A 26,698-nucleotide genomic window follows, 5' to 3' on the forward strand; every position below is an offset into this window, starting at 1 on the left:
TAATCCAAATTGAATTTATTTAAATCAATACGTATACACATCACAGGAAGCTTATTTTAGCTATAACATTTGAACAAATCAAAATGACAAAGTAACATTTAGAAAAGCAGATCTGTAAGACAAAAAAAAAAGCTTGTGTCTATTTTTTCTGATGTGTAGTTGTAAATGTTAAATGAACAATGCAACAAAGTAACTAAATCGTGTCCTTCATATAATACTATGTAGAATGAAACTAGAATTAAATGAATCTTTAACCAACAGTTAATCCTCTAGCTGATTAGGCAAGGGTGTCCACAATAATTTGTGCATTTTCACTCCATTTTTCCATGCCACATCATCTTATTCTGCCTTTGAATAACCACTTTGCTTCTTTAACACCACCATCAGAAAATAAAATCTACATGCAGAAATTTGCTGAGACCATGCAGTGTCCTCTTCAACTTATTGGCAAGCATATGTCGCAGATCATTTATTTGAGAAAGCAATGCCATGAACTCTGAAAAGTGTATAAAAAATTAATGTTTAATCTATATGAAATTTACTTGACTGAATGCAGAAAAGTACACAGTGAGAGACAAAAGGGGCATGCATTAGCTCACCAAGAAGTACCATCAACTGAAAGTAGCCCATATCTGCTCTGACCTTTGCAAGTGCATGCTTGACTGTGTCTGAAAATGAGACCAAGATTTACAATAACTAAATCTGGAGTTAATTCTACAGAACTGCAAAAACAGGGAAAAAGACCAAAAAGAAAAACTACCAGACTCTGAGTCGGACTTCTTTTCAAGACCATATATGGCATATTTTGCATATGCAAGAAGACGTACATGACGTGGTGCCCCCAGTTTGCCGACTATGGACCTCAACAATCCACTGAAATGAGAGTACATCTATAGGTTACCAAAGGAAATAAAATCAATAGAGACATCTCCATGCTTCAAAACAAAGGGTTGATAAAAAGGTTTTCTTACTCAGTTCGCAGAATAGAAAGAAAGTCAGGAGGTAAAGATTCCATGAATGATGATATATCTTCCATCCTTAAAGAGTGTAACTCGTGCTTTAATCGTCTTTTCTCTTCACCAGACATTTGTGTTCCAAGGATGGATTTGCTGATGGAAATGCAAAAACAGCACTTTTGCATGAATTCATCAAGATGAACAACTACAATAAACTTATAGGAATTGATAAATATTAGAGCATAATTAAGTTCTATACATTATTACATTTATCTCATCAGACAGATTCTGCAATCGGTTGCTTTTGTGACAACAAGTGAGATGGAATGGTTTGAACTTTGAACTTCCTATTTCAGTCAGATATTGTTTTTGACCACTGAAAAAAAAAATGAACAATTTAGGCTGGAAAAGATTGGTGTCAAACAATGGTGATCTGAAACCAAGGTCAAAAACCATTTCCAATCTTGCAGGTTTTAACCCTAACTATTGACTTTTAGCCTATATTTTCAATAAATTCCAGCAGGCACTGTTTCATCTCAAGGCCAAACTTCAAGCCAGCAAGGTTGCATGGAGGTGAAAACATGAGAGTAAATGAATATGAGGTGATGTATTTGTTAATTTAGGTTCACAATGTAAACTTTGGACAGCCCTATTTTAAAGGAAATATTCCACATAGTTTCTATTCTCTATGGTCCTAAGCAAACATTCATGACTAATTTATTGAGGTACAAGCATATCTCTGTGGTCTCATGGTTTGTAAATATCAGAATGTCCAACCAGCACTGAAAGCAAACAAGTTTGCCTGAACTAAAGAAGGCCAATACTCTCAACCTGATTGAATGAAGTTTAAAAAGCACCGTGTATGTAGCCATTGAACAATACTAGCGCAAAAAAGAGAGGGACTCCAGATGAGGCCAGCATTATATTTTGGGCATTCAAAGAGGACGATGAAGGACAATGATGACTGAAGCAAATCGTAAAGCCTTTGGTTTTAATTGAATTTAATATCTTTGGCTACATAAATATGACAATGACATTTTGTTACATGAAGATATATCGACTTTTCTGAGATGAGTGTGAAAGAAGTACTTAGATGTCGGAATAGAATAGTAGGTATCTATTTTTCTTTCAAATTTAATTTATCTCAAATAGCATTAGAGATTATTAAACATTTTAATGGTCCAACAAAATACTATGATTGAACCAAACGTAGAACTATAGTAATAATCAAGAATTGTCGTGCCTATCTTAGCTCGGCATAGTATATATCGTTAGCACATGTCACACAGAGCCATTGTTGATGAAACACTAAATAGTCTTAACAATGTCGAAAAAAGGAAATCTTTTAACCTTTCTGAGGTTTTAAAATAGGTTTTAGGGACTAAAATAAAGTCATTCAACAACTAGATCCTAATCTCATTATTTTTTTCAAATTTTTCTCGAATCTTCTAAATTGGGGAAAATAACTTTGGGAAAACTTAAATTTTCCTTTGATTTCTAAAATTTGAAGCATAACCTATATAGATCAAGCATCACAATGCAAAGAAGTATCAAAAGAATGAAACAGATCCAAATTAGGTTTGTTAAGTAAGACATGCCCATTTAGATGCGTCAGCACGAACAGCCGTAAGGGAATATTGACATACTTTCACCATATTGGTGCCGATAGTTCACTAGCATGATATGTATCAACCCATGCCAATAGTCATAGCAATCCATGGTAAATAATAAGAGAATGATTGCCACAGATGTAATGATTGAACTTAAAGAACTTCATTTACCTTTCTATAGTTCTCCCAGTGAAGATAACAGGGAAGTATTTCGAGTACTTGCCAACACCAAACTGTTCACCTAGTTGCAGTATTTTCTGGGAATCCAACAAAATGAGTGCCTTCCACAGCTGACAATAGTCCAATCTGAACTTTTCATCCAACTCTCTATAAATTCCATGATCCAAAAGAACTGTATAAGTGGGAACACACTATAAATTGACTGGGAGGAAATGGAATAGTTCAATAGGGTAAGTGTCAGAATAAAAAAAAAAAAAAAATTGGGGTTGAGAGAGGAGGGTGCACGTGCAGCCCCTCCCCTCTCCCTCTCCGGCACGCGACGAGGCGCAGATAAGGGGAGATGTCATATAATCCGAATCGGATTAGATTTGATCCTCTTCTAATCTATAAATTAAAACCCTAATCTCTTCTTTCTCTCTGCTTAACCATCTCAGCCCTCTCTCTCTCTTCTTCCTCCCCTCTTTCGCTTTCTTCTTCCTCATTGTCGGAGTCGTCGCTGTGGGATCGGCCCGCCGGAGCGCCGCCGGAGCCATCGGAGACCACCACGCGACTCGTTGGTAAGCCCTCTCCCACCCATAAATTTTAATTAAAGTTTAATAGGGTAAATCGAAAATACCTAATTTGGGATTTCGACTCCACCGGCAAATCTGGCCGACTGGCGGCTTCAAGTCACTGCCGCTCCATCTGGAAGCATCTTGCCGTTGGCCTCGTGCCGTGGGCGTTCACCGTTGGAGCCCTCGTAGCTCCGGTCGCCGTCGGTCATGGGATCGATCGCCGTTCGCGGGTTCTCCTCCACCTCGCGAGGACAACGGCACCGTATGGGTATTAGGGAGCTGAGGGTGCGGCCGGCGAACCGTCGCCGCGGTGGCCGCCGACGTCTTCCTCTTTCTCTTTGCCTTTCTCTCTCTTTTCCTCTCTCTTTCTCTCTCTCTCTTCGGCTTGGAGAAGACAGACTCGGGTAACCCGAGTCCGGTCTTCTCCCTTTTAGTGTTTGGATTCGGGTCGGGTTGGATCTGAATCCAAGGAACCCGACCCGGTTCCATTAGCTAATTGGATTGGGCCTTGGCCCAATCCATTTAGGTGATAGTTGGGTGGGCTGCGGGCCAACTGCAGCCCAGCCCAACTGATTTGGGCTTATTTTAGCCCAAATTAATTATTTTTGGGTTAAATTGTAGAAATATTTTAATATTTGTTTTAATTAAAAATGTTATTGTTATTTGTTATTAAAGGTGGTCATTTTTTTTAGCACGTGAGCTAGATATTTGAGATTTCGGTTGTCTTGCCTAGACTCAGGTGAGTGGATTCACTCACATATTTATTTTATTATATTTCGTACCTTTATCAGACCATGTAAATTTTCTATGTGCAAATTATTATTTCACTCTTACATGCAAAAATTTAATTGTTATATTTGCTGTGTGCATTTAATCATTATACTCAGTGCATCACCATACTTCGAGCAAATATTAAAATTTATGAAAAAAAAATGAGACTAGTATTGGTACGACTTAGAGAACAGTCCCGGTATAAATCGCTTGCGATTTTCCGTGGTGACTCAACTCTATCTGGAAGTCCAGGGGAAAGTCCTAAATTATTTCACTGCGGTGACTTTCTTAGGTGACTCTGGCGGGATTAGGGAACAGTTCTAGGATGAATAAGAAAATTTCCTAGGTAACTCTAACTTCTCTCAACGGTTAGAGGAAAAGACAGAGTGTGTTGATCACAGGGTGATACCATCTGATGACCCTAACCAGATCAGCTATGAAGAAAAGTCTCGAGCGTCATCTCGAGGTAACTTCTAGTTGATGTGGATCCACAGGGTTTAGACCCATTAAGACATACGACAGTATAAATATTAAAAAGATGTTAATATGTTGAAAACGTGCAAGGTTACAAGTTGTGACATCTCTCTATTGTTATCATTGTTATTATTTAGAGAGCATGCCTATTGCATATTGTTATGGATATTGTTGCTCTTAGTTTAATTTATTCAGCATTAATATGATTTAAAATTTATTTAGTTTTCGAGTGGATTCCACTCACTGAGCTATAGTTGTTGGCTCATGGGTTCTATTTTTTGTATTTGTTTATCTATTTCAGGTAATAGTCAGCGGGGCGACTGGGCGAAATATACCCAGACTCCACCTCCACTTAGGATTCACCTATTTATTTTTCCGCTCTTTTAGATTTTATGCTTTAGATTAAAAGTTTTATTTATTTAGTTTAGAGACTCAAAAACATTAACATTGTTTTATCTTTATTGCAATTAGTTTTAAAATTTAATAAAGCACATTTTCATTTTATTTATTTATTTTGCCATCGTACACGTAGAGAGTATTAATAAGGCTTCGTGCATCTCAAGCATATTGAGATGCATGGCCGGTCATGATTCCTATTTTGGGTCGTGACAGTAAGTAGAAGATTTGTTACCTTATCACAAAATAAGAATAACCAAATAAGGGGCATACCTAATGAGAAACCACGACCTTTTGGAGAAACCAATATGTTTCCAGGGTGAGGATCTCCATGCAGAAAACCATGGACAAATATCATTTCAGCAAACATTTCCATTAATGCTTTAGCTACCTGAGATCACTCATAAAAATAACAGTATAAAATGCAGTTAGTATCGGTTAATTTCATACTTTAAGACTTGGATGTTAACTAATTCAGATAGACCAAATCGACTTATCAAGGAAACATGTCAGTTCTAAGTTCTAACTTGGGCAAATTCCTAATAACAGGAAAAAGAAAGAAAAAGAGGACAAACTTGAAATTACAACACATAGGACAATAATAATATCACTTCCATTTTCACACGTTTCATACATTTTTTTTGTAAATCAGGCTTAACGGACTTCCAGATCATGTTATCCCCTAAGAATCACAGCTGACCAACAGATATGAGGTCATAACTAGTAACTATAAGACATGAGAATATTTTGTAACTGACTATAATGTGATCTCAAGTTCTCAACCCCCTTATCAGTAGGCAGATTCTGAGTCAAAGATAATTTAGCTAGAGAAGGGCAAACCATCAAATCAAATAGGCTTGAATGGCTAAAACCAAATCTTGTTTATCTGGTACTAAAGGATTTGCAACCATGAAAAGACTTAAATATTTGTCAGAACTCAGAAGAATTTAGGAGCTGATTTTTGGCACCATACAATATGCGGATACCCAAATCTTGGTGAAACGAGAAAAAAAAAGAGTTCAAAGTTCAAACAGACATTTTAAAGCTAGTTAATTTTGTCTGTTTAGCAGAAATATCAACCAAGTCGTTCAGCCGGCCATTGTATTTTTATTTTTGTTCCAAATTTGTAAGTTCAAAAGAACAAAAGGAAACTTCAAAACTAATCATATAGAACCATGATATTTGTGGAGCTTTACAACTAATATATGAATGGCGAGGTAGTACAACTTTAATAGTACACAGGAAACATATATTGTCTGAGTGAAAAACGAACCTTCGCAGGACTAATACCTGCATCCCGAAGAAAATCCAAATCATCAACCTACACAGTTGAGCAAACCTTGTTAAAATTGAACATATATCGTCAGCAATGTTTCACTTTCACGATTACATAAAATTTAAATGCCAATAACCCCAATGCCATTGTGATAGGAACATAGGATCTGATCCGACAGACTTATCAAGTTAACACAATAGGTTTAATGGATAAAAAGAGAAGAAATCGTAACCCCCTACTTAGACTTGAGAGCAAGGTTTCAAGTCTCGGAAATAGAATCGGGATCAAAATTGGCCGTCTGAAAAAACAATACGTATTTACCGTATCAACTGTATCGATTTGTATTTTAAAATAATTTTAGATACAGAAAAATAATAAAAGTTTTAGAAAAAATAATAATAAGATATAAATATAAGTCTATCTCCTATTCATTTGCGTCCTCCTACGCTAGTTGCTTGTTGTCATCTCCTCTAATAAGTGAACGAAGCGGTTAAGACCATCCTATCATTCCCCTCCCTTTGGAGGCGAACCTTATCCTCAAGGTTGAGATGCAGAAACCATGGCTTTAAGTCTTCAAAATCTTCCCATGTAGCATCCTTCCATGTTAATTCATCCCACCTCCAGGTTACACTCCGGAACAACCAAACCGCCTAACCCGAATCCCGTAGGTTCCATGCGGCTGTTGGTGACTCGATTGGAGTTGTCTCTGTCATCATTATCAAAAAAAAAATGTCTATTCTATGACTCATTATCCACTGCATCAAGTCCACTTTTCCTATCAAAAGCCCGCCCCTCCATCTCCTTGCAATCGGTATTTCTTTTCTGCCATCTCAAACTTCATTGTTAAACTTCCATCATCAAAGAAGACCATCCCAAATTTTGTAGCCACTACGACCTCAAAACAATATTAGAAATTTATAATCCTAAGTGATACATATAGACGAAAAGTAAGAGTCCTACAATTGGACATCTGCATTACGACAAAACTCCATGTACTCCATCCTATTTTCATCAGCAATGAATACAAAAAACAATGTAGCAGGCTCTATCTTACACCGAAGCTTCTGGATAATCGACTTACTCACAAAGTTATATGTGCTTCCACAGTCAATTAGGACAGCACGGACATCGACTTTCCTACTAAAGACCCTACATCCATAGAGTCCACAGCTTCACACACCCGAATAAGGCATGCTAGGTAATCTACTAATCTTTGATGGTTCTACCACGTCTTTTAGGGTGGCTCCGACCGTCTCCCCATCCACGGTGTCATTGAAATCTGATTCAGCTACAAGAACGAGCAATTGTTTTCCTTTACATTGGTGTCTGCGAACAAACTCCTCATCAAAGTTAAAGCACAAGCCTTTTTCTCATTGCTCCCGCATTTGCTCATAAGTCAAATGCCCAAAATCATTACTTGGTGGAATTACAGGTTGTGTCCCATCGACAAGCTGAGCCTCCGATCATCGTTGACCCTAGGGTCTTTTCAGCACGAGTGGCATTACAATCAACCTTGCAGTTGCCGTAGACAAAAGCCCAACCAGCCCTAAATCTGCCTCCCCCTCACCAGTTGATCCTCGTGCATCCGTGCCAAATCCATGGCATGAGCTATCGTCTGAGTCTTGCAAGTTTTCACTTCCGGTTGTATTTTCTCCCCTAGTTCTCAAATGAAGCAACCCAATTGTTGACTCTAGTCATCCATAGATTCTCAAGACCAATTTCTCGATGTTAGGGATGCTTGAAAAGCCCATGAGTCCAAAGCCCATTCATGTCCAACCCAATAAAATCATGTCATAGCTCCTCCCAACCCTGCTTTAGACTCGGCCCGGTTCGACCCGAAAGTCTATTGGACTGCTTGGAGTCAAGCCATGTCCCAGCCCGACATGGCCCGAGCTTGTCGCACCCAGCCCATCCATTAAGGCTCATAGATAATGGCTCGTCTTTTAAGCTCTAGCCTGTCCGCCCGCAATTAGTTTGGCCTATGTCTATTAGATTTGTATTTAAATTCCTTAAATCTTATTTAATTGTTTATATTCCCTAAACGTTAAATACATGTTCCTATTACTGTGCCCATTAGGGAGCATTAGCAACAATCACAAAATTTAATTGTGACTAACTTAGTCGAAATTAGAAACAATTATGGAAATGAGATCATTTAGAAAATTTTGAATAATATAAAAACATTCTTTCCAAGCATTTAGAAAATTTTCTACAATATAAAAACATTCTTTTCAAACATTTAGGCCCTGTTTGCTTTGAGTTCCCTAGGGGTTCTTGATGTGGTTCAATGAACCATAACCTGGTTTAGTAACTAAACATTAAATTATCTTCTTTTTTTATCTAATCTAGTTCAGTACCCACTCCCCAAATCTACTAATTTTATATCTTATCAATCTTATTATCTCTTTTCTCTTTTCTCCTCTCTCTTCCAAAATATTCATATTTTATATTATAAAATATACTAAATCATGTTCAATCAAGTCTCTTCTCTCTTTACACCATATAAGCTAGCAAATATGTACTTAAGCTCACAAATAATTATTATAGACACTATAAACCAGCAAATATACATTTAAACCTGCAAATTAAACACCATACAAGCCAGCAAATATGTATTTAAGTCTACAAATGACTATTATAAATACTATATAAACCAACAAATATGCATTTAAGCCCGCAAAATACATATTATAATATTAGTATATTATAATATTTGTATGCTATAATATTATAATATTTGTATTTTATAATAATAAACACTATCATGGCATGAAAAGAGTATTTGTCCATCAAATATCCCTTCAAACTAACATTATTTTATTTTTTCACATCACATCATAAATAATAAATACACTCTTAGCCTAGTTCAGAACCAAACACTAAATTACCGACCTCCCTTCCAACCTAGCCATCATCTCCACAATGCACATCATTTGCTCCTTTATCTCCTGTATGTTATTATTTATTATTTGTATGATTTCTCCATGCTCCAATTGTTTCCTTGCTTGTTGATAAAAAGTTAACTCCAACATATCAAGACAGTCCTCCACCGACATCGCCCATGTCTTTAACACCCTCCACAACCTTATGATGAGTTGAAGAATATTTTTTGTCAACTGGCCATAAAAACTCTGATACTAATTGATAGGATCTGACTCAACAAATTTATCAAGTAATACCATAGTAGTTTTAATGGATAAAAAGATAAGAAACCTTGATAATACCATAATGGTTTTAATAGGAAAAAAAAGAGAAGAAACCCTAGCCGACTAGCTAGACTCGAGAGAGAAGAGAAAGAGAAGAAAATACTTTATTGCTTACTTAACTCAAGTAAAGTGGCCTATAAATAGTATCCTAATCATATTAATCACTTAAGAAAAGAAAACAACCCAAAACAAGTCCTAACCCAACTTAAACTCAAAAAAATAACTTAATTAATGTAACTATCTCATATTCGGTACTCCTACGCTCCATTCGGGTTCACCATTAGGTGTTCAATTTGCAAGAATTAGGCATTTGAATGCTTCACAAAACTCCACACTCAGAAAGAAAAAAGAAAAAAAAATCATGGACTCAGTTTGAACGAACCAGGCGAAACATGGACCAGACAGGCATTCAAATGCTAGTCCCGGGTATTCAAATGTCACACTAGCCTTCAACAGGTTTGCATCCTCCTCCACTAGCAGCATGTTGTCGTCTCCTCTAATAAGTGAACTAGAATGGATTGGTTAGACCTCCATTCCTGTCACATTGTCAAACTAAGTGCAAGTGAAGCTCACAGACAGGTAGGCTTTCCCAGAGGAACAACAGTTTTTTTTCAATTATTTGAAGTTCCACTCACTAAATAATCGTGATATAGAAACAAAAAGTTCTATGAGTACCGGTTCATGCATGTGAAATATAAGATAGGAAAGGTCAAAAGCAATAAACTGTGTAATGTATGACTTTACCGAGAAGGTAACCAAAAAATAGTTGTAGATAACACAATAAAAGCAATTCATTGGTAAAAGAAGAAAAAGATTCTAGTCAAAGCAAATAAGGTTTCAATCAAACACCTTGTGTCCATCACAATATTGCATTGTCAAAACTTGGCTGGTTGTTAGATCCTGAAAAGAATTTTAAAGATTGTCACAATCTGCAAATGAATTACCATCATCATATATCTGCTAATGCGGACAGTGTCCAAGATCTGTATATAAAAAACTAGAAGCCCACTTTGCCGATGAATCATGTTTAGGCATTTCTTGTAAACAAAAGCAACTGTTTTAGATAAGCTTCATACCCAAAAAACAAGAGGAATTCTGATGATGTTATTTTTTCTAAAATTTCTGGCTGTCCTCTCAGAGTTCTTTGCCTCTTGCACAAAATCTGTACAATATTGAGAGCAGAATTTTCCAGTAGACAAAGATTTACTATTAAAGTATAAAAGCTAAAATTGAAGGATTTGAAAGTTAATGTATGAAACTATTTCAGAATAATTGGAAGAAAACCGGCCATACATAATTTTAAGAATAACCTAATGCAAATGTTCTTTATCATCAAAAAACAAATCTGAATAATTTACATCTGCTATTTTATTCTAGCTTTAACCCTAGCACAGATTAGATAAGACTGCACACACTGAATGACAAATTTTTCACCAAATGCATCTAGAATTACAAGAATTGCAAACCCACCAAAAGAAAGCAAAGTTGAAGGACCATTTTAGGTCTAGAAAAATGGTTACTTTTGTTGTATCATTATCGGATATGATATCGGAGATACTCATCGAATACTTCTGAATACATACTTTCTTAGAGTATTAGAATTTTTAAAAATGAAATTAATATTGTGAATACTTCTCAGATACTTCTTAGATACTTTCGAGATTTCTACTAATGGAAGTCAAATCAAAGGAGACTAAAATCTTTCATTTCTTATTGGATCTAGAAGATTTCTTTTTGTAACAAGATTAGGTTTACTTGTTTATTTTATTATCTATATTAGGAAATCATGTTACAATGGCCAATTTCTTTTGATTTATAGATTGCATTACTTACTTATCTTACATCTTAGTTAGTAGTAAACTATGTAATACTAATTCTTTATTACGAATGGTAGTTCTTTTAATAAATTAAAATTGAAGATCCCCTTATATAAACTATCATACAAAAATAATATAGAATTTCTTATTTAAGAATATGAAAGTACAGAAGTTCACTAGTTCATATGTGTTCCACATATATATATATATATATATATATATATATATATATATATATATATATAGGAGCCATATATCCTACACGTATCGATCTTTATTTTTTAGGATTTGCCATATCAGCTATCTATATTGTATCGTATCGTAACACGTATATGTATCTGTGCTTCATAATTTTGGGTAAATCTCAGATATGCGAAACAGTAATTGATCACTGAATATTTACGCTGATTATCATCAAATTTCCAATAACCAGCTAGTTGGGTTCACTTTTGCCCTTATATTAAGTAAGTTTCAATATTGGGCTAATTAATTAACGAGGAAATTATCAATTTTACTGGGCCTACAGGTGTTATCCAGACTGGCTGCAAAAATTGAATGCCCTAATCAAATTAGAAAAGGCAGATATTGCACAGTGAACAAAGTTTTGCAGTTTCTGAAGGTGTTGAATGCCCTAATCAATATAATATTCTACCATATGCTTGTAAGCAATAAATCACTTATATGACAGAACAATAATTTTAATACTCCAAATGTCAGAGCAATAAAGAATAGTAGAGGCGTAAATAGCTAAATCAAAGAGTATACAAGGAAAGAAATATATACAGATCTACTCAGCTAAATAAATAATCTATGATGACACGAGATAACATGCTAAACATAGCAGCTTAGTTGGTCACCATGTGTCACCTAAATAAGCAACTTTTAGCACTCACCAAGTTCTAAAGACATGGCTCTCTCAAATTCGGACAACACACGCCCAAACCTGTAATCGGGAAAAATCTGTAGAAGTAAAATAATGCATCTTAAAAGATAAAAATTACCTCTTCAGGTCAATTTATACATGGCAAATGTAACTCAGCATTATTGAATCTGTACTAGCTCAACAGGCAAGAACATCAGTACTCCTAATTAATACCTTCTCAAAATTGTTATTTTAATAAGCAGCCAGAGATGTCATAACAAATGAATCCTAGTGATTAGTTGCAAGAAAGTTTAATTTAGTTGATTATCATCTTTTATCACTCAAATTCTGGTATGACCCCGAACTGCCACTGTTATGCAGACCAAGCTCATTTTGCCATACTCCTACGTAGCAAAAAAAGATTAAATGTATAGCCTGAAATTTGTTGGCTAGTCTTAGTGCCAAAGTTGAACAGTCTTCATTAGGGAGGTCGTTTCGTAGCTTTTGCCCATTGTTCAAATATTCAATTTTGGTTTCTGTTCCGTTAAGAGATGAAACATTTTGCTCAGTTTCAGCCATTTTGATTCTACTTTCACTGTGTTAGCTCCGGGCTTCTTTTAAAAATGAAGTTCAAAAATTGAAAAACAATACCAGAAAATAAGAAAACATAAAAGACATAAAAGCAATAGGAACAAATTTGAGAGACCCATATAACATTATGAAACTAATCAAGATACTGTTGGCCATAGTCCATGCAAAGTGAACAGATCAAATTCATGTCAAATCCTACCTGGAATAAGGGAATCTGTGTAGCTACATTTCTTTATCTTATTTTAAGGCATTATATCTAACAGCATGTAAGGAATGGGGCTGATACTGGATCAGATACAAGTCAAATCTAGCAGAATCTGAAAAACACTTGAAATTTTGTTATTAAAGATATTTTGGCCAGATGCTGGTTTTGAGGCTAGTTTTGGATCAGATGGTACTGAAAAGTAAACTATATCAGTTTTGGATGATACTTTAGACAATGGTTTTGCCTCAGAATAGCTAAGGAAACACACTTAAATATGAACACAAACTAATCTTTCAGTTTTGAAGAGAAGTAAGAAAGGATTAACCGAAGGAAGATAGCAAGAAAATAAGGTAGCAATTAAAAGAAAGAGAATATATATATATATATATATATATATATGCATGGAATTATTTGGTAATGAAACTGAAACAAGGGCAACATTCTCTGAGTAAAATTTGAGTCAAATATCTAACCAAGATTACAATACAGTTGGTGTTGGATCAACCCAAATAATTTTTCTTTCTTTCTTTTTTTTTATATTTTTTTTCTTCCACCTACATTTGCTGTTATCTGCAGAAAGAAAAATAAAAAGAAATCATATGGTTTGATGTTTCTGGTTAAATCAGCCTCCTTATGTCTCATTCATTGAAAGTGAATGATGCCAAATTAATGAATTTATAATTATATTAACCGAATTGGTGAATTCCATAAAGTACCATCCTCAATGGTTTGATTGTGATTTGACTGCAATTGTAAGCCATGTGATAATCTTATAATTAACAATTGCAGGACCATCCAAGTAATATCTTACAGCTTGCTTCTACTCCCATTCTACTTTCCAGTGTGATAATTTATCCAAATCTGGTATACATCGACAGCCTTAAGTACAGTCTGATATTTCCTTTAGCTACATCATTCTGTTTAGGTCTTGCTATTATTAGCCTTTAGCAGCACCTAATAATTCACATCTAAAGAAACCTCCAGAGGGGCAATAGAAGAGTAGAAGACAATTGGAAATCTGTAACCAAGACAAGCTAAGATAGATTCAAGGGATATTCAAATGGTTATAACTTATAATTAACATTTGCATATATATATTCATAAAACCAATACTTCTCATACCCAAGAAACTGATTTTGATAGGATGGCCATAGTCATCATATCCATCTTCATCCGCTGCTCTAGCCCAGGATACTGTACCTAGAGTCCATGAATTTTCCCAATATCAGAAATATCACTAATGATAGCAAATTTATTTTCTACAAAGGGCATTCAAAATGATCTTTTACAACACATCTTTACAATAGATAGTAGACCAAGTTCATGAAACTTAAGTTAGACACAAAAACACAACAAAAATAAGATCTTTCTATTAAACAAAAGAACTTAATGAGGATCTAGACCACTTTTCTTAGACTTTCCACTATTTCATATTTGTCATGCTTCTGCAATCACTGCAGGGACCACCAAGCCATCCAGTACAAACTCTCCTAGGGTTGTGGGGTAGCAGATCCTCTTCCTCCCTCTGCCCCCACTTATCTTTCTATCTTCCCTCCTGCTTTTTAGTGTCAAAGGCACAAACCAGGCCGTTTGGTACTCCCTCATCCCCTGAGGATCTTAATCCTCACTGAGCAGCACATAGGTATATATGTATATACCTCACATTTGACTTTCAGGCAGTCAAGTATTAAAAATGGGTGGAGTAAAGTGATTGTCAACTTGTAATATGTTGTCTCCAGTTTTGTTCCTTAAGCGTTTCACAGTGAAACTTTCCTACAATGTAAGCAAACAAGGAAAGGAATTCCACCCATTCTTTACAGCAATGAGAAACACAGTGGATTAATAACTAAAAGCTTCTTGAGCAATATGAATCTATATTTCATAGTTTATCTTGAGAAAAATTTTACACTGAATATCAAGCTACCCAACATAATCTGCCTTTATTTGGGATTTGGACTAGCTATCAAAAGATATTATAGTAAGCACATAGACAGCATGGAGGATCTTATATTAAATTTAATTGAGAATCTTACTTTAAATCATGGTTCCAAGTTTCGACCGATCCCGAGTGAAATTAGCTAAAACGGATCAGGATCAGCAATCCATGGTCGAAACCAGTCTAGTTGTATCGACCAGATCAACCATATCGGCCAATTCCGCCCAATACGGGCTCTCCCTCTCTCTTCTCTCTAATTTTTTTTCATTTCTTCTCTCACCGGTGCCCCATCTCTCATTTCTCTCTACTCTCTCCCTCTAGCATCCCCTCTCTCTTCTTCTTCCTCTCTTTCTTTTCTCCAATTTCTTTATCTGTCTGTCTGTCTCTCTCCTTCAATTTCTATTACTACAGTAAAAAATCTGCTGCGGTAATAGAGAGTGAGATAGAGAGAAAGGAAGAGACTGCGGGAGTAACAGAGAGAGAGGAAGAGATTGAAAGGGAGAGAGAGAGAGAGGGGGGGAGGAAGAGATTGAAAGAGAAAGAGAAGGGAGAAAGGAAATGAAAAAAAATCAGAGAAAAAAATTACCTTACGATAGTAAGAGAGAGGGAGAAAGAGAGTTTGAGAGAGAAAGAGGAGGGAGAGAGAAGAAATAAAAAAAATTGTCTTGTGGCAATAAGAGAGGGAGAAGGTAGAGAAAAGAAAGGAAAGAAAATTAGAAGAAAAAAAATTTTGCCTTAGCAATAATAGCTGAAAGGAAAGAAAAGAAAGAGAAAGGGAAAGAGAGAGTCAACTAGATATTCATCAAAATTTTGAATAAGTTAATATAATTTTTAGTTTTTAGACTTCATATGTAAATAATTATTATTTTCTTATCATTTTCTAAATTTTTAGATATTTCTTCGTATTTTTAAATAATATTTAGAATTTCTATGATTAAAATAATAGTCCAATCTGATATGGGGCGGTTGATACAACCAATACAGCCGATACGACCGATGTGTATCATTTTTCCGAATGGCCGATCCCAATTCTAATACCAAGTTTTGAAACCTTGCTTTAAATAGAGTTGAACAAAATGAAAAGGATCCATATAGCCGAGACCAAGTAGTTGGGTTGTTGCAGTTCACAACTCATTTCAACTAGTTGGTAAACTAGGTTAACTCCCAACTACTCTTGTGCCAACCGTGTTTTGCAATTCAAGAACAATTTATAGGAGTTTCAAAACAAGTTCTATACAAAATTTGATTAGATATAATTTAATAATGGAGCCCAAATATGCATGAATTTAATAAAGGCCTACAATTTCTCTCTTCCATTCAAAATACAATCTGCTGAAGTGTAAGAAAGTAGAAATACTATAAATGACCAACAAGAATCCTACAAAGAGTCTTATTAGGTAATTATCACATACATTAAAAATGCATTATTTTCTTTTTCCCATATATAATGAATATTTTCCATTTTCTTCTTTTGATTTGAAGATCATATCCACTTCTTGTAAGAGAAACTTTTCCTTAAAGATAGACAATAGGGGAAGGTGAAATCCAAATACATTAAGCTCAATCTTGGTACTAAGAAGCAATGACAACCTCATCAGCAACCTTTGCTCAAGATGGATAAGAAATTTAAGATTTTTGAGATATAACCCTCCATAACCTTTGTATGTAATCCTCAAGAAGTGATGACAAAAAATATGTCTAACCATATAATCAGTGCCATCAAATAATAAGGACATGTCAATTTCCAAGTATTTATCTATTTGAGAGTCAAATAAAAAATTCCAGATTTTATGCAGTAATTATGTAGACACATAGTTATATAGATACATTGACACCAATACATAGATACACAAATACAATGTAACAGTTCTTTTATAGGGTTATAATTATATGTTAAACAACTAAGGTTATTTAAGAGATAAAAGGGTCCAAGCAAATCTACACATTTTTCTGTTAATTCATTTCAATGGGCATCTCAGCATTCCAATAATAGTGAAGAATGATAGTTCTCAATTAATCATGTCTTCTTTTAAGAAGGCTAAAGAAATTCACCCATAAGTCCTAGGAATATGCAAGATGTGAGAAATATAACGTACTTCACATTTGCAAAGTAGAGGCCCTTGCAATATTGTAAAACACTCACTTATAGGCTGCGAACATAAAATTATGAAAAGTCTAAGTAAACAATCTACCATGTTGATCAATAATCCCCACCTTGATAGCTACTTCTTGTTTATCCTTCAGCAGTCCTCGATGTACCTGGGCAATTGATGCAGCAGCAATCGGTTGTTCATCAAATTCCAGGAATCTGACAACAGCAAATAAAAGCTAAAGTATTTCTCAATTGTAATTTTTCTGAGATCAACAAGAAGGGGCAGCATTTTTTTCTTCTTCTTCTACTGTGACAACATCTACAAATAACAAAGTCCAGATTATAAAAGGCAGACACATACAGCACCTACTTGACCACACCTATGAGTGTGACACAGCTCCACCATGTAACTGCATGATGCTTTCAAGAACCCTCATAAAGTTATTTCAAGAACCCATTTAAAGCTATTGCTACCAAAGTAGCTGCCAAGATGCCTAATGCCGCTTTTTCATCAAGGCAGCCTACAAGTCTGTAGGACATGAAACATTTTTCAATAATTGACGTCTTTTGACTTTTTCTACAAACATCGATGAAGAATTTTAATTCTAATTTCTAAAGTCCTATATGAATCTTGCCATAGAAAAAACATTCATTTTCTAGATGTCATTGGTGTTTATATTGTGCTTTTCTGTAATAGTATATTCCCCATTAATACTTTTATCTTTTTTCTTTTTTCTCTTTACGACCAGTTGGTGTAGAGTTTTGTTTTATCTCACAGAGGTCGTGAGTTTGAATCTTTTTGGCAGAAAAAAAAAATTATACCAAATTTCTTTTGGAAACAAGTTGAGCTTTTTCTCGGCACACAGAAAGAGTGAATCCAACTGCCTTTTTCAACTGGTCTTTAGCTCAACCTTAGCCCACTGCCAGCCCCACCACTTGGATCTAGAACCTACATGCTGATGCTCATGGACCCAATTGTGCTTACTGGTTGGAATTTCACCAACAAATACAAAAACTTGGTTCTCCCCAAAAAAAATTCTCCCAAATTAGGAAGTGCAAAAGAATTGAGAAATCAAAATTCACCAGATTGGAGTCTGAACAGTTCAGAATCCAAATAGTTATACTCCATATGGTTATCTCAACCAAAATTGCAAATTTATCAGTTGAAGTCATATATACTAAATTAGGCTTTTTTTCAACTTTTCTGTACCAAGCTAAACACAAACTTGAAAAAAGAAATTGGAGATAATTGGACTCTAAACGGTATATGATCCAAGTAGATCCACTTCTTAAGTATCAATTTACTTCAAATTACCATAAATTTGTCCTCTAATTTTAGTTATGCAAGTTTAGCTTCAAGACTACTTCAACGATGAATCTCAACTTATACACATAATTAGATATATTACACAAATATCTAGGTCAAAAAGAGCTTTAATTAGCCATTAAAAGTTAATTTATGCTTAGTACTATGGCATAACTATCAACTGTAGGATACACAAAAGGTTGTGCCAATGTGCCAGTGATTGAATCAAGAATTGCCACTAGCACGGCAATTCTTGATTCAATCATTCTAGCTCTAAGTATAAGCATGTTAACTTTGGTGCAAGAAAATACAAATAATAGTGTATTTGGAGTAAATGATACAAATTTGAGCCTATTGAGAATCAATGTCAGAGTAAATGTGAGTAAGAATTAAGTGCTTACAAATCTGACAAATCCTTCTGCAAATTTTGTTCTATTACTCCTTTTATATCATTGAAGTGGTATGGAATCGCCTGATGATGAATAAGAATAAATAGAATCATGAAGTAGTCTCTCATATGAAAATACTAGCAAGCACATAGCAAGTAATTCACAAACCTGGTCTTGCAGAGATGAAAGGGTTGAAGAGTATTCTTTTGGAACTTGTCTCAGCAATGAAACAAACTGACCAGCTTTCACATAAAACCCTCTATTTGTTTCACATAATTTAAGTAACTTCTTGGCCGAGCGTGAATGAACCTATACCTCAAAGAACTAAAATATCAATATTGATCATCATATCATCATTCTCCTTGTCTATAATCTTTTACCAACCTCTAGCTACACAACTGGTATTGGAAATCAGGAGTTCTAACAGCATACGCATATACAAGTACAACGAAAATACAAATTATATGTCATGTTCAATGTGTCATCTCATGACAAAGCAAGATTTCCCAGTTTGACAAAATAATTCCATGGTACAGGAAGCGTGAACAGACAATAAGTTGTCAAAGAATGAACTAAGAGTGGTTGAGTAATACATGTTTCATTCAAAATTGTATATAAAATTATGTTGGCAAAACAATCCGCTGACAGCACTAGCCATGATACCATTTTTGGTTGCTTACTGAAGTACTAGATAGCCTCTTTCTTAATTCATGTTTTCGACTACATATTATTTTGATTACTAATCAACCTCTTACTAACAAACATAGAACTCTGTTAAAATCAGGGAAAAGGCCAAAAGAGCTTTCCATGAGTACCTTGTCATCAAAGTTAATTCCCCTTTCTTTTCTTACTGAGAGTGCTTAAGCTTTGAACAAATTTCATATTAACAAACATATGTAGTGGCAACCAGCAATTATCATGTCATGTTGTTGTTACGAACTAGATCTAGACCGATTTATCATGTCATGTTGTTGTTACGAACTAGATCTAGACCGATCTTTTAGTAGGAAAATTTGTGATATTTTTATGACTAGTAGCCTCAAGAGTTAGGATTCTTTGGCTTTGGTTTCACGTGATTCCTAATTTGGGGTGAAAAGAAAAAAATGAAACGGTGAAGCAAAATCAAAACTTGACATAATTATAAATATCCAATGTTAAGACAGTCGTCGAAGGGTGGCAAATGTTAAGGGATGGTGGAAGTTGGCCGTATGAGTGGATGGCTCATGGAGGAAAATGGTGGCTAAGGTTAGGAGAGAAGATGGCCAATAATGGAGATGATAATGAAAGATTAATTTACTTCTACTCTTAGTTTACTCTTATGACTACTCCTATGCTACTCTTACTTTTACTCCTAAAATGAACTAAAGTTAAAACATAATTCTTAATTCTTCAATGGATGTTGGATGATTAAACAATGGAGACTGACCTCTCTTATATATAGAGGTCAAGTACAATAAGTTCTACTAGGATAGCCCTAAAAATTTGCACAATTTATTAAACTTACCTTAAAGGCTCACACGACTTAATTGTACTTATTCTAAAGACTCGTATGACTTAATTGGACTTGCCTTAAAAACTTGTATGACTTAATTAGACTTGTTTTCAAGGGTTAGTGACTTAACTAGACTTGTTTTAAAAACTTATATAAAAAATAAACATGAATTAATTAAAATATAAATAAACTCGATCCAACGAGCCTAATGTCTTCATGATATGATCTGACCTGATCTAATTCGCATCAATTATGGTATTTCAGAATGCAAAGATAAGTACAACTGACTAACTGAACAAATGACATGATAACTTCGGTTATTCCTATGTGTATGTACATGTAAGAGATCAAATACAAGTGTCCCAAGTAAATAGGTGGCCCCTGCAGTATTTGACTGATTAAATAGTGCCAACAACATTTAATACAAACATTTTCTAGATCAAGAAGGGCATAGACTATGATCACCAAATGAAAACCTCCTCAAAATTGTTGTCTACATTGTTAATCTTGTTACATAACCAATTGAGCTAAAAAAACTAAGCTATTAGGTAGCAAACCTACAATGTACATCATGTCTTAAAAAAGACTTCCACATGTGACCTCCACATTGCACTATAACAGATAGTGGAAATAGAATCACAATGAGTAAGTAAGGTTCTAACTTGAAATCTTATGAAAAATCTACCTCCCATACCATGTTAACTAACCAATTGGCTCTAATGCTTAAGCTGACCATCAATGAGTGCCGCACCTAAAAAATATCTTCTCATACACCGTAAAGTGGCTTCTCATGAGGCTTTAAATCTTACATATACTTACCCACTAAACACTAAACTAAACCACCAGTATTTATGATCGTCAGATACAAACTGTCAGGGTTTCAAAAAGGAGTAGTAATATTTATAGAGCATAAAAATTACTAAGCACAGAGTTACTGAAATGGAGGAGAATGAATGGATATAGCAAGGTATAATTATCATTTCGCTTAAGGTGACCGGAATTTGCTGTAAAAGGATGTCCTTATCTCTGTAGTATTTGATTTGGCAACTTCCACGAGAACAGGAAACTGGTTTCAAGTTCTATACAAATTATATTCGCACACTTCTATCCCTACGGAAAAAGATAGATCAAAGACAGAAACTTTTGAGTAAAATTGAGTTACCTCCGACAGCTTACTCCGGTACTCGCTAGAACTGGGAGGCAAGTTACGCAAAGAGTATTTGTAATCAACCACGATAAAACCGATCTAAAGAGAAGAAAAGACGAGAGTTTACAAAGTTCTTCAAAGGAAACAATGGAGAAATGGGCGAAGCAGAAGAAGAGAACGAACGGTGTAGATCGCCCGAGAGGATCGGGCGACGCCGTCGAAGGCCGAGGCAATCTTCCCACCGGAGGAAGAGAGCGAGGAGTCGGCGGCGATGACCTCAGCGCCGGCGGCCACAGCCACGCCTGCGACGGCGATTCCGGCGACGAGGCGGTGGGGGCCCTTCCCCTTGCTGGGGAGCTTGAAGAGACGAGGGAGGGCCCCCATGGCGGGTTCCTAGGGTATGGTTTTGGAGGGCAGCAGAATCGAGAAGAGAGAGGAGACTGTCAGACTGTAAACGCTCCACGTTTGGGATAGAAAGAAAAGGAGAGAGGAAAAGCTTCCGTTTTGGTGGAGAGAGAATTAGTGAAAGGAAGACTATTCTTTTTCTTTCCCTTTCCCTTTTCGCTCCAAAACAAAAATTTCATCTTCCCGTTTAATTTTATTTTATTTTATTTATCCAAAGTCCAAACTTTGTTTTCTTTTCTCTTACCTTGTTTTAAAAATCAAATTAAGTCTCAAGATTTTTTTTTACCAAATTATAAATTTATAAGTTAATTATTCTGCTAAACAAAGAGAGCAATGTCTCTGTATATAGATTAGACAATTAAATCGATCTCCCTAAAAGGAATTTAACTTACGAACTATTCTTTAGCCTAACATATGTATATATATTTTTTTAACTACCGAACTATTTAGCAGTCAAGTCAAAATATGATCCAATTTTTAGAATTCGGTAAATGGTTCTTCCTATCTATTTCTTGCATTTTTCTGGATTTTTTTTTTTATTTTTCACTAAAGAATATTATGCAATGGCATGAGAATCACGGAAAGGGAGAATGTATTTGGTCCTGAGATGGTGACCACTAGACTGGTAACGATCTGGTTAGATGTTGGATTAAATTTAAATGGAATTTAGTTTAATTTGAACTAAATTTGAGCTCAAAATCCTAGAAGAGCTTCAAACCTACTTTCGAACATTTATTATCAAACTTGAATTGAATTAAATTTAATTTAGACTTGAATCAAACATTAAATAAGGCCTAATTTTGACTATAATTATATAAATATGACAACCACTTTTGATTATCTAACACTAGTTAGTTCACTAAAATTCCATCAAAAGAAGCCCTATAAGACATGGATCACAACCAAACCTTAATGAAGACAAGAAGAAATTAACACCATAGACAAATCGAATTGATCAAAAACCTATTGTAGGACTTGAGATATTCCAAGCTTACACCAATAACTCAAGATTCTCGAGATATGATAAGGCAATATTTTTGTATCTACCAGAACTTCAAAGTGAATCATACCATGCTTATATATTTATTGATCAGATTTATCAAGAAGCGAGTAAATTTATGCAGAGAAAGTGAGGGATTGGAGAAAAGAGCCAAAGTGGTCTGGAACTAGAGATGGAGAACTCAAGGCTGGTTTGGGACTTCGTATTCTAAGTTTCTAAGCCTTTCGAAATTCAATCTAACAATTCATATCACTCATATATATATATATATATATAATTACTATTTTGATTAATATCGAGGTGACCTTGTTCGAGCTAAGCTCATAATCAAGCTCGGCTCAAGATTAAGCCTATTCTAGAGATCAAGCTCCTGTGGGCTCGCTTTCAAGCTAAGCTTGATCGAGCTGGTTAAATTATTTTGACAGCTCTAACAACAGAAAATATAATAAAGAATACCAAACAATAGTACAATGGCCCATTAAACAAACCCCCTCAACCTAGTACAACACACATTTTGGCAGATGGAGTCATTCTACTCCAATTATACAAACACTTCGCAGGCAACTGACAGGTTCCTGCGAACAGTGTACAAAGATACATGACTCCTTTCATATCACTGAACAGATATATAGATCACAACTCACAACTAGATCCGATACTCTATATAATCCATCCATCTGCCATCAGAAACTTAGGAGTTTGGATCTTTGCTTGATCCCTCCTCACAAACAAGGACTTGGAACCACATTGTAGGAGATTGACATCAGTTCAGCAGCAAAAAATTGCTTAGACTATACTGTGGAGACTTTCCAACCTTAGAAATGTGCACAGCTAAAGGTTGTATTAGAATAAAATATCACTTATTTTTAGGATATCTACTTACAAGTTGGAATGCAGGAAAAACTCATTTGCTTCAGCAGATATAATAATAATTCAGCAACATAGCTAATCAGCTTACCTCCTCCAATTTTTCCATGTTCAAGTATTTGGCAACGATTTAATGAGCTGGATGTCAAGTTAACAATCAAAATTTTCCCAACTCCTTCCTAGTCTTCAAAATTTGGCAATGGCAGATAAAGACCTCGATCTACATGGTAGCCATGCATACATGGTTAATTAACCTAGGATGTAATCATGATCTTTTTCATACATTACCTCAATTCAATCATTATTAAGGTTATTAAACAAGCGTTAGATCGTTATCTCTAATTTATCTTTCGTTAGATCATGTTTAAGACCTGCATATACAATTCAGAACACTCGCATGCATATTTAAACACCATCCGTACAGCTTCAAACAATTGATTTATTTGCATGCTGATTTATGTTTATACAAGTAATCTGTAGGTTTAGCTGTCCATAAAACTATGAGAACCTATGTACCAGATTCATAAAAGAATTAGCATCCTTGATAAAGAGCAAGTTGATGAGCTTGTATAAGATAAAGAAATATTTCAAGAAAAAGTGATTGTTTTCCAAGCATTCTCTTCAAAGAAAGAAAAAATTGGCTCTAGTGTGATACGTGAGTAGAAGGAAAATATAACTCCATCAGACTGGCATGGTTCTTCAGAAGTGAGGAACCTAAATCGATTACAGCATAATTCTAATTGGTGAAAAACATTTGAGGAGCATGAAGGTTGAAATATAGAAGGATTAGTAGGGCACCTAAAGTAACTCACTTAAGTCTCAGTCCACAATGAAGTGAACCATTAACATATTCTCCTTGTATAAGTATTGCTTTCTGAACTAGGTGCTATGAATCCTACCCATTGTTGGACAATGTTCAATGTATTATCTATACTAGGTCTTGCTGCTCAATGTACATCTAAAAACTTCCAATAAAGGCGCCAAATGATTGTACACTACTAGATTTTCATCATCTGATACAGCTTAGACCACAACAAATTCACATGTGGAATTTGTTCTGATCAATTTTTGCACCACCTCAGAAATCCCACACCTATCAACCAAAGGTAATGAATAGACAAATCTAAGAACAATGTATAAGAGGACAGGTGAGCCTTAAATCAAATTCTTCCCCTTGGACCCGAAGAGAGATGTTTCAACGACCAAATAACAGTCCAAGCTCTTGGATGCCAACCATACCTACCCATCATACAATATCGGATAGTTGAATCCATACACCTAATTCTGACTCAATAGTTGAATGGCCTACATGGAGTTTCTGAAAGAAATGTATAGTATACTGATCGTAGAACTCACCAGATTCACTTACAACAAGTTATGAGCTACAGATCACTTGAATGGAATAATTTAGACATAGAAACATATTTGTTCGACATCTCCAAAATTCCAATACTGGCTTCTATCAACTAAGTTCACAAATAAAAGAAGCAAACAAAATGAAGAAAGCTACAAATTTTTTTTTTTTTTCACATCATACAGAAGTACAAAGCTATGAGAAGGTAAAAACCATCAAGAAAGCTCGCACCTTTCCAGCTCCGCTCCTCTCCTCTCTTCACAAGCCGAAGCCTTTGAGATAATTAGAATCCTTACTGGCCCTCTCCTGAAACTTCTTGAACCACCGGTCCAAAATATCCATCGGCACGATGAGGCGGCTGCCGTCGACGCCGCAGAACGACTGCATGAAGTTGAATAAATTCTCCCCGACGCGTAGTGCGAGCTTCTCCGCTCTCTTCTCCGCACCCGCGTCCGCCACCGGCGGCAGCGCCGCCAGATTCTCCACGGACAACCCGATTTTGGCCGTCGTGGCCCCCGGAGCCGCCGAGACGGCGAGGTCCCCAGCGAGGGGGTCATCGGCGGGGTCGGGCCAGGGGAGGGAGAGGACGGCGGAGGGTCGGGCGGCGTGGACGGCGCCGCAGAAAAGGAAGGGTCGGTTAGGGGGCTGGGCATAGACGGCGAGGGCCTTCTCCGGCGGGAGGGAGGCGGCGGAGAGGAGGAAAACGCAGATTTCCTTGAGGTCGTGGTAGGAGTCACCGACGAGGGTGGAGATGTCGAGGACCCAGTGGAGAGGGTCGATCTGGGAGAAGGTTGAGGCATCCATGGGGAAGCTGCGGTCCGGAAATACTACACCGAACATGGTGGGAATTCTTGGAGTATTCTTTTAATGTGATTGGGATTCTGGAATCGTGCGGTTTGGGTTTCATGGAGGAGATGGGGAGCAGTGGAGAGGTGCTGAGATAGGAAGACGAGATGGGGGCGAAGAGAGAGAGGAAGAAGGTTCTAGTTGCATCTCAAGGATTCTAGAAGGTGGGGAGAGTTTGGTGAGTTGTTGATCAAAATAAATTTATTTTTTTTATTTATTTATCAAAATAAATTACTCTGAAACTTAAATACTAAAATGGATCAATTTTAGCGTAGTATTAAGTAAAACGCATAATTATTAGACATTTACCTAAAATACTGAAATTATCAAAAAAAATTAAGACTTTACTTTTTTAATATTATAATTAATTAAATCGATAATATCTACTAGAGATTAAAGATCTACCATAAGAGAGAAAAGAGAAGTACAATATCGTGGAAGAAGTGTCAATCATTGTGTATTACTTTTTATTTCTCTTATACAAGAGATTTTGGTCGTTATCTTTTTTTTTATCAACGTTGCACTTTCCTTGATATTTATTAATTTTTGAGGGATTTATAAGATTTATATATCTTAGAATAATTTTTTATATCTATTGACTTGTATTTGATTTCTTCAAAATTTATTAATTGAATGCCAAGATAGAAAAAATATATATAATAAAATATGAGCGTATTAGAATATTAAATATGAAAAAAAAACACATAATTTGTTTACCGTCTTTGCACTCCTTTTCTCTCTACTTTTGGGGAGGAAACAAAGTGACCATTCTTTTCTCTCATTTTTTACTTAAAAATTTAATCCATTAATATTTTGTTAGAAATTAGCTTTCTTTTATGTCTACTTACTAAAGGCATTATAGTGCATCTAATATTAATAATATTAGAAAAAAAATGGCTCTGAATAAAACCTCATAGCCAAAAATTATCATAAATTTTGATTTTTTTAATTTTAAATTCAATTTAT

At 35.5% G+C, this 26,698-nt stretch overlaps 2 protein-coding genes across 4 annotated transcripts; both read right to left on the reverse strand.

Moving 5' to 3' along the window:
* On the reverse strand, positions 1 to 21,766 carry LOC140774845 (uncharacterized). 2 transcript variants are annotated; one of them, XM_073117990.1, is made up of 16 exons: positions 21,444 to 21,762; positions 21,276 to 21,359; positions 18,790 to 18,930; positions 18,634 to 18,704; positions 17,049 to 17,142; positions 14,021 to 14,098; positions 12,134 to 12,200; positions 10,500 to 10,585; positions 10,273 to 10,323; positions 6,215 to 6,262; positions 5,215 to 5,332; positions 2,738 to 2,918; positions 972 to 1,109; positions 761 to 873; positions 600 to 668; positions 1 to 496 (listed from the first exon to the last, which is right to left on the reverse strand). In XM_073117990.1, exons 1-16 carry the CDS (start codon positions 21,642 to 21,644, stop codon positions 384 to 386), a joined length of 1,653 nt encoding a protein of 550 aa, XP_072974091.1. In that variant the 5' UTR covers positions 21,645 to 21,762; the 3' UTR covers positions 1 to 383. The 2 variants fall into 2 exon arrangements, with proteins under 2 accessions (XP_072974091.1, XP_072974092.1); XM_073117991.1 differs by lacking the exons at positions 1 to 496; positions 600 to 668 and having other exon boundaries at positions 761 to 890; positions 21,444 to 21,766.
* LOC140774846 (protein OPI10 homolog) lies at positions 18,792 to 25,877 on the reverse strand. Of its 2 annotated transcripts, XR_012106655.1 has the most exons (3): positions 25,118 to 25,876; positions 23,624 to 23,752; positions 23,094 to 23,479 (listed from the first exon to the last, which is right to left on the reverse strand). XR_012106655.1 is itself a non-coding variant. In XM_073117992.1 (2 exons), exon 1 carries the CDS (start codon positions 25,724 to 25,726, stop codon positions 25,145 to 25,147), a length of 582 nt encoding a protein of 193 aa, XP_072974093.1. In that variant the 5' UTR covers positions 25,727 to 25,877; the 3' UTR covers positions 18,792 to 18,930; positions 25,118 to 25,144. The 2 variants fall into 2 exon arrangements, 1 of the variants encoding a protein (XP_072974093.1); XM_073117992.1 differs by lacking the exons at positions 23,094 to 23,479; positions 23,624 to 23,752 and adding an exon at positions 18,792 to 18,930 and having other exon boundaries at positions 25,118 to 25,877.
* Positions 25,878 to 26,698: the final 821 nt, after the last annotated feature.

The sequence above is a fragment of the Typha angustifolia genome, chromosome 13 (genome assembly GCF_048772165.1).
Source record: "Typha angustifolia cultivar Huaian chromosome 13, ASM4877216v1, whole genome shotgun sequence".
Classification (NCBI taxonomy): domain Eukaryota; kingdom Viridiplantae; phylum Streptophyta; class Magnoliopsida; order Poales; family Typhaceae; genus Typha; species Typha angustifolia.

Bases quoted from the DNA above. Each gene is read 5' to 3' on its own strand.
- LOC140774845 (XM_073117990.1), bottom strand. From the start codon at position 21,644: ATGGGGGCCCTCCCTCGTCTCTTCAAGCTCCCCAGCAAGGGGAAGGGC. The intron at 18,931-21,275 runs GTAACTCAATTT...TTTGAGGTATAG, and splicing joins ACCGGAGTAAGCTGTCGGAG to GTTCATTCACGCTCGGCCAA. The intron at 5,333-6,214 runs GTTCGTTTTTCA...GAGTGATCTCAG, and splicing joins CAGGTATTAGTCCTGCGAAG to GTAGCTAAAGCATTAATGGA.
- LOC140774846 (XM_073117992.1), bottom strand. From the start codon at position 25,726: ATGTTCGGTGTAGTATTTCCGGACCGCAGCTTCCCCATGGATGCCTCA.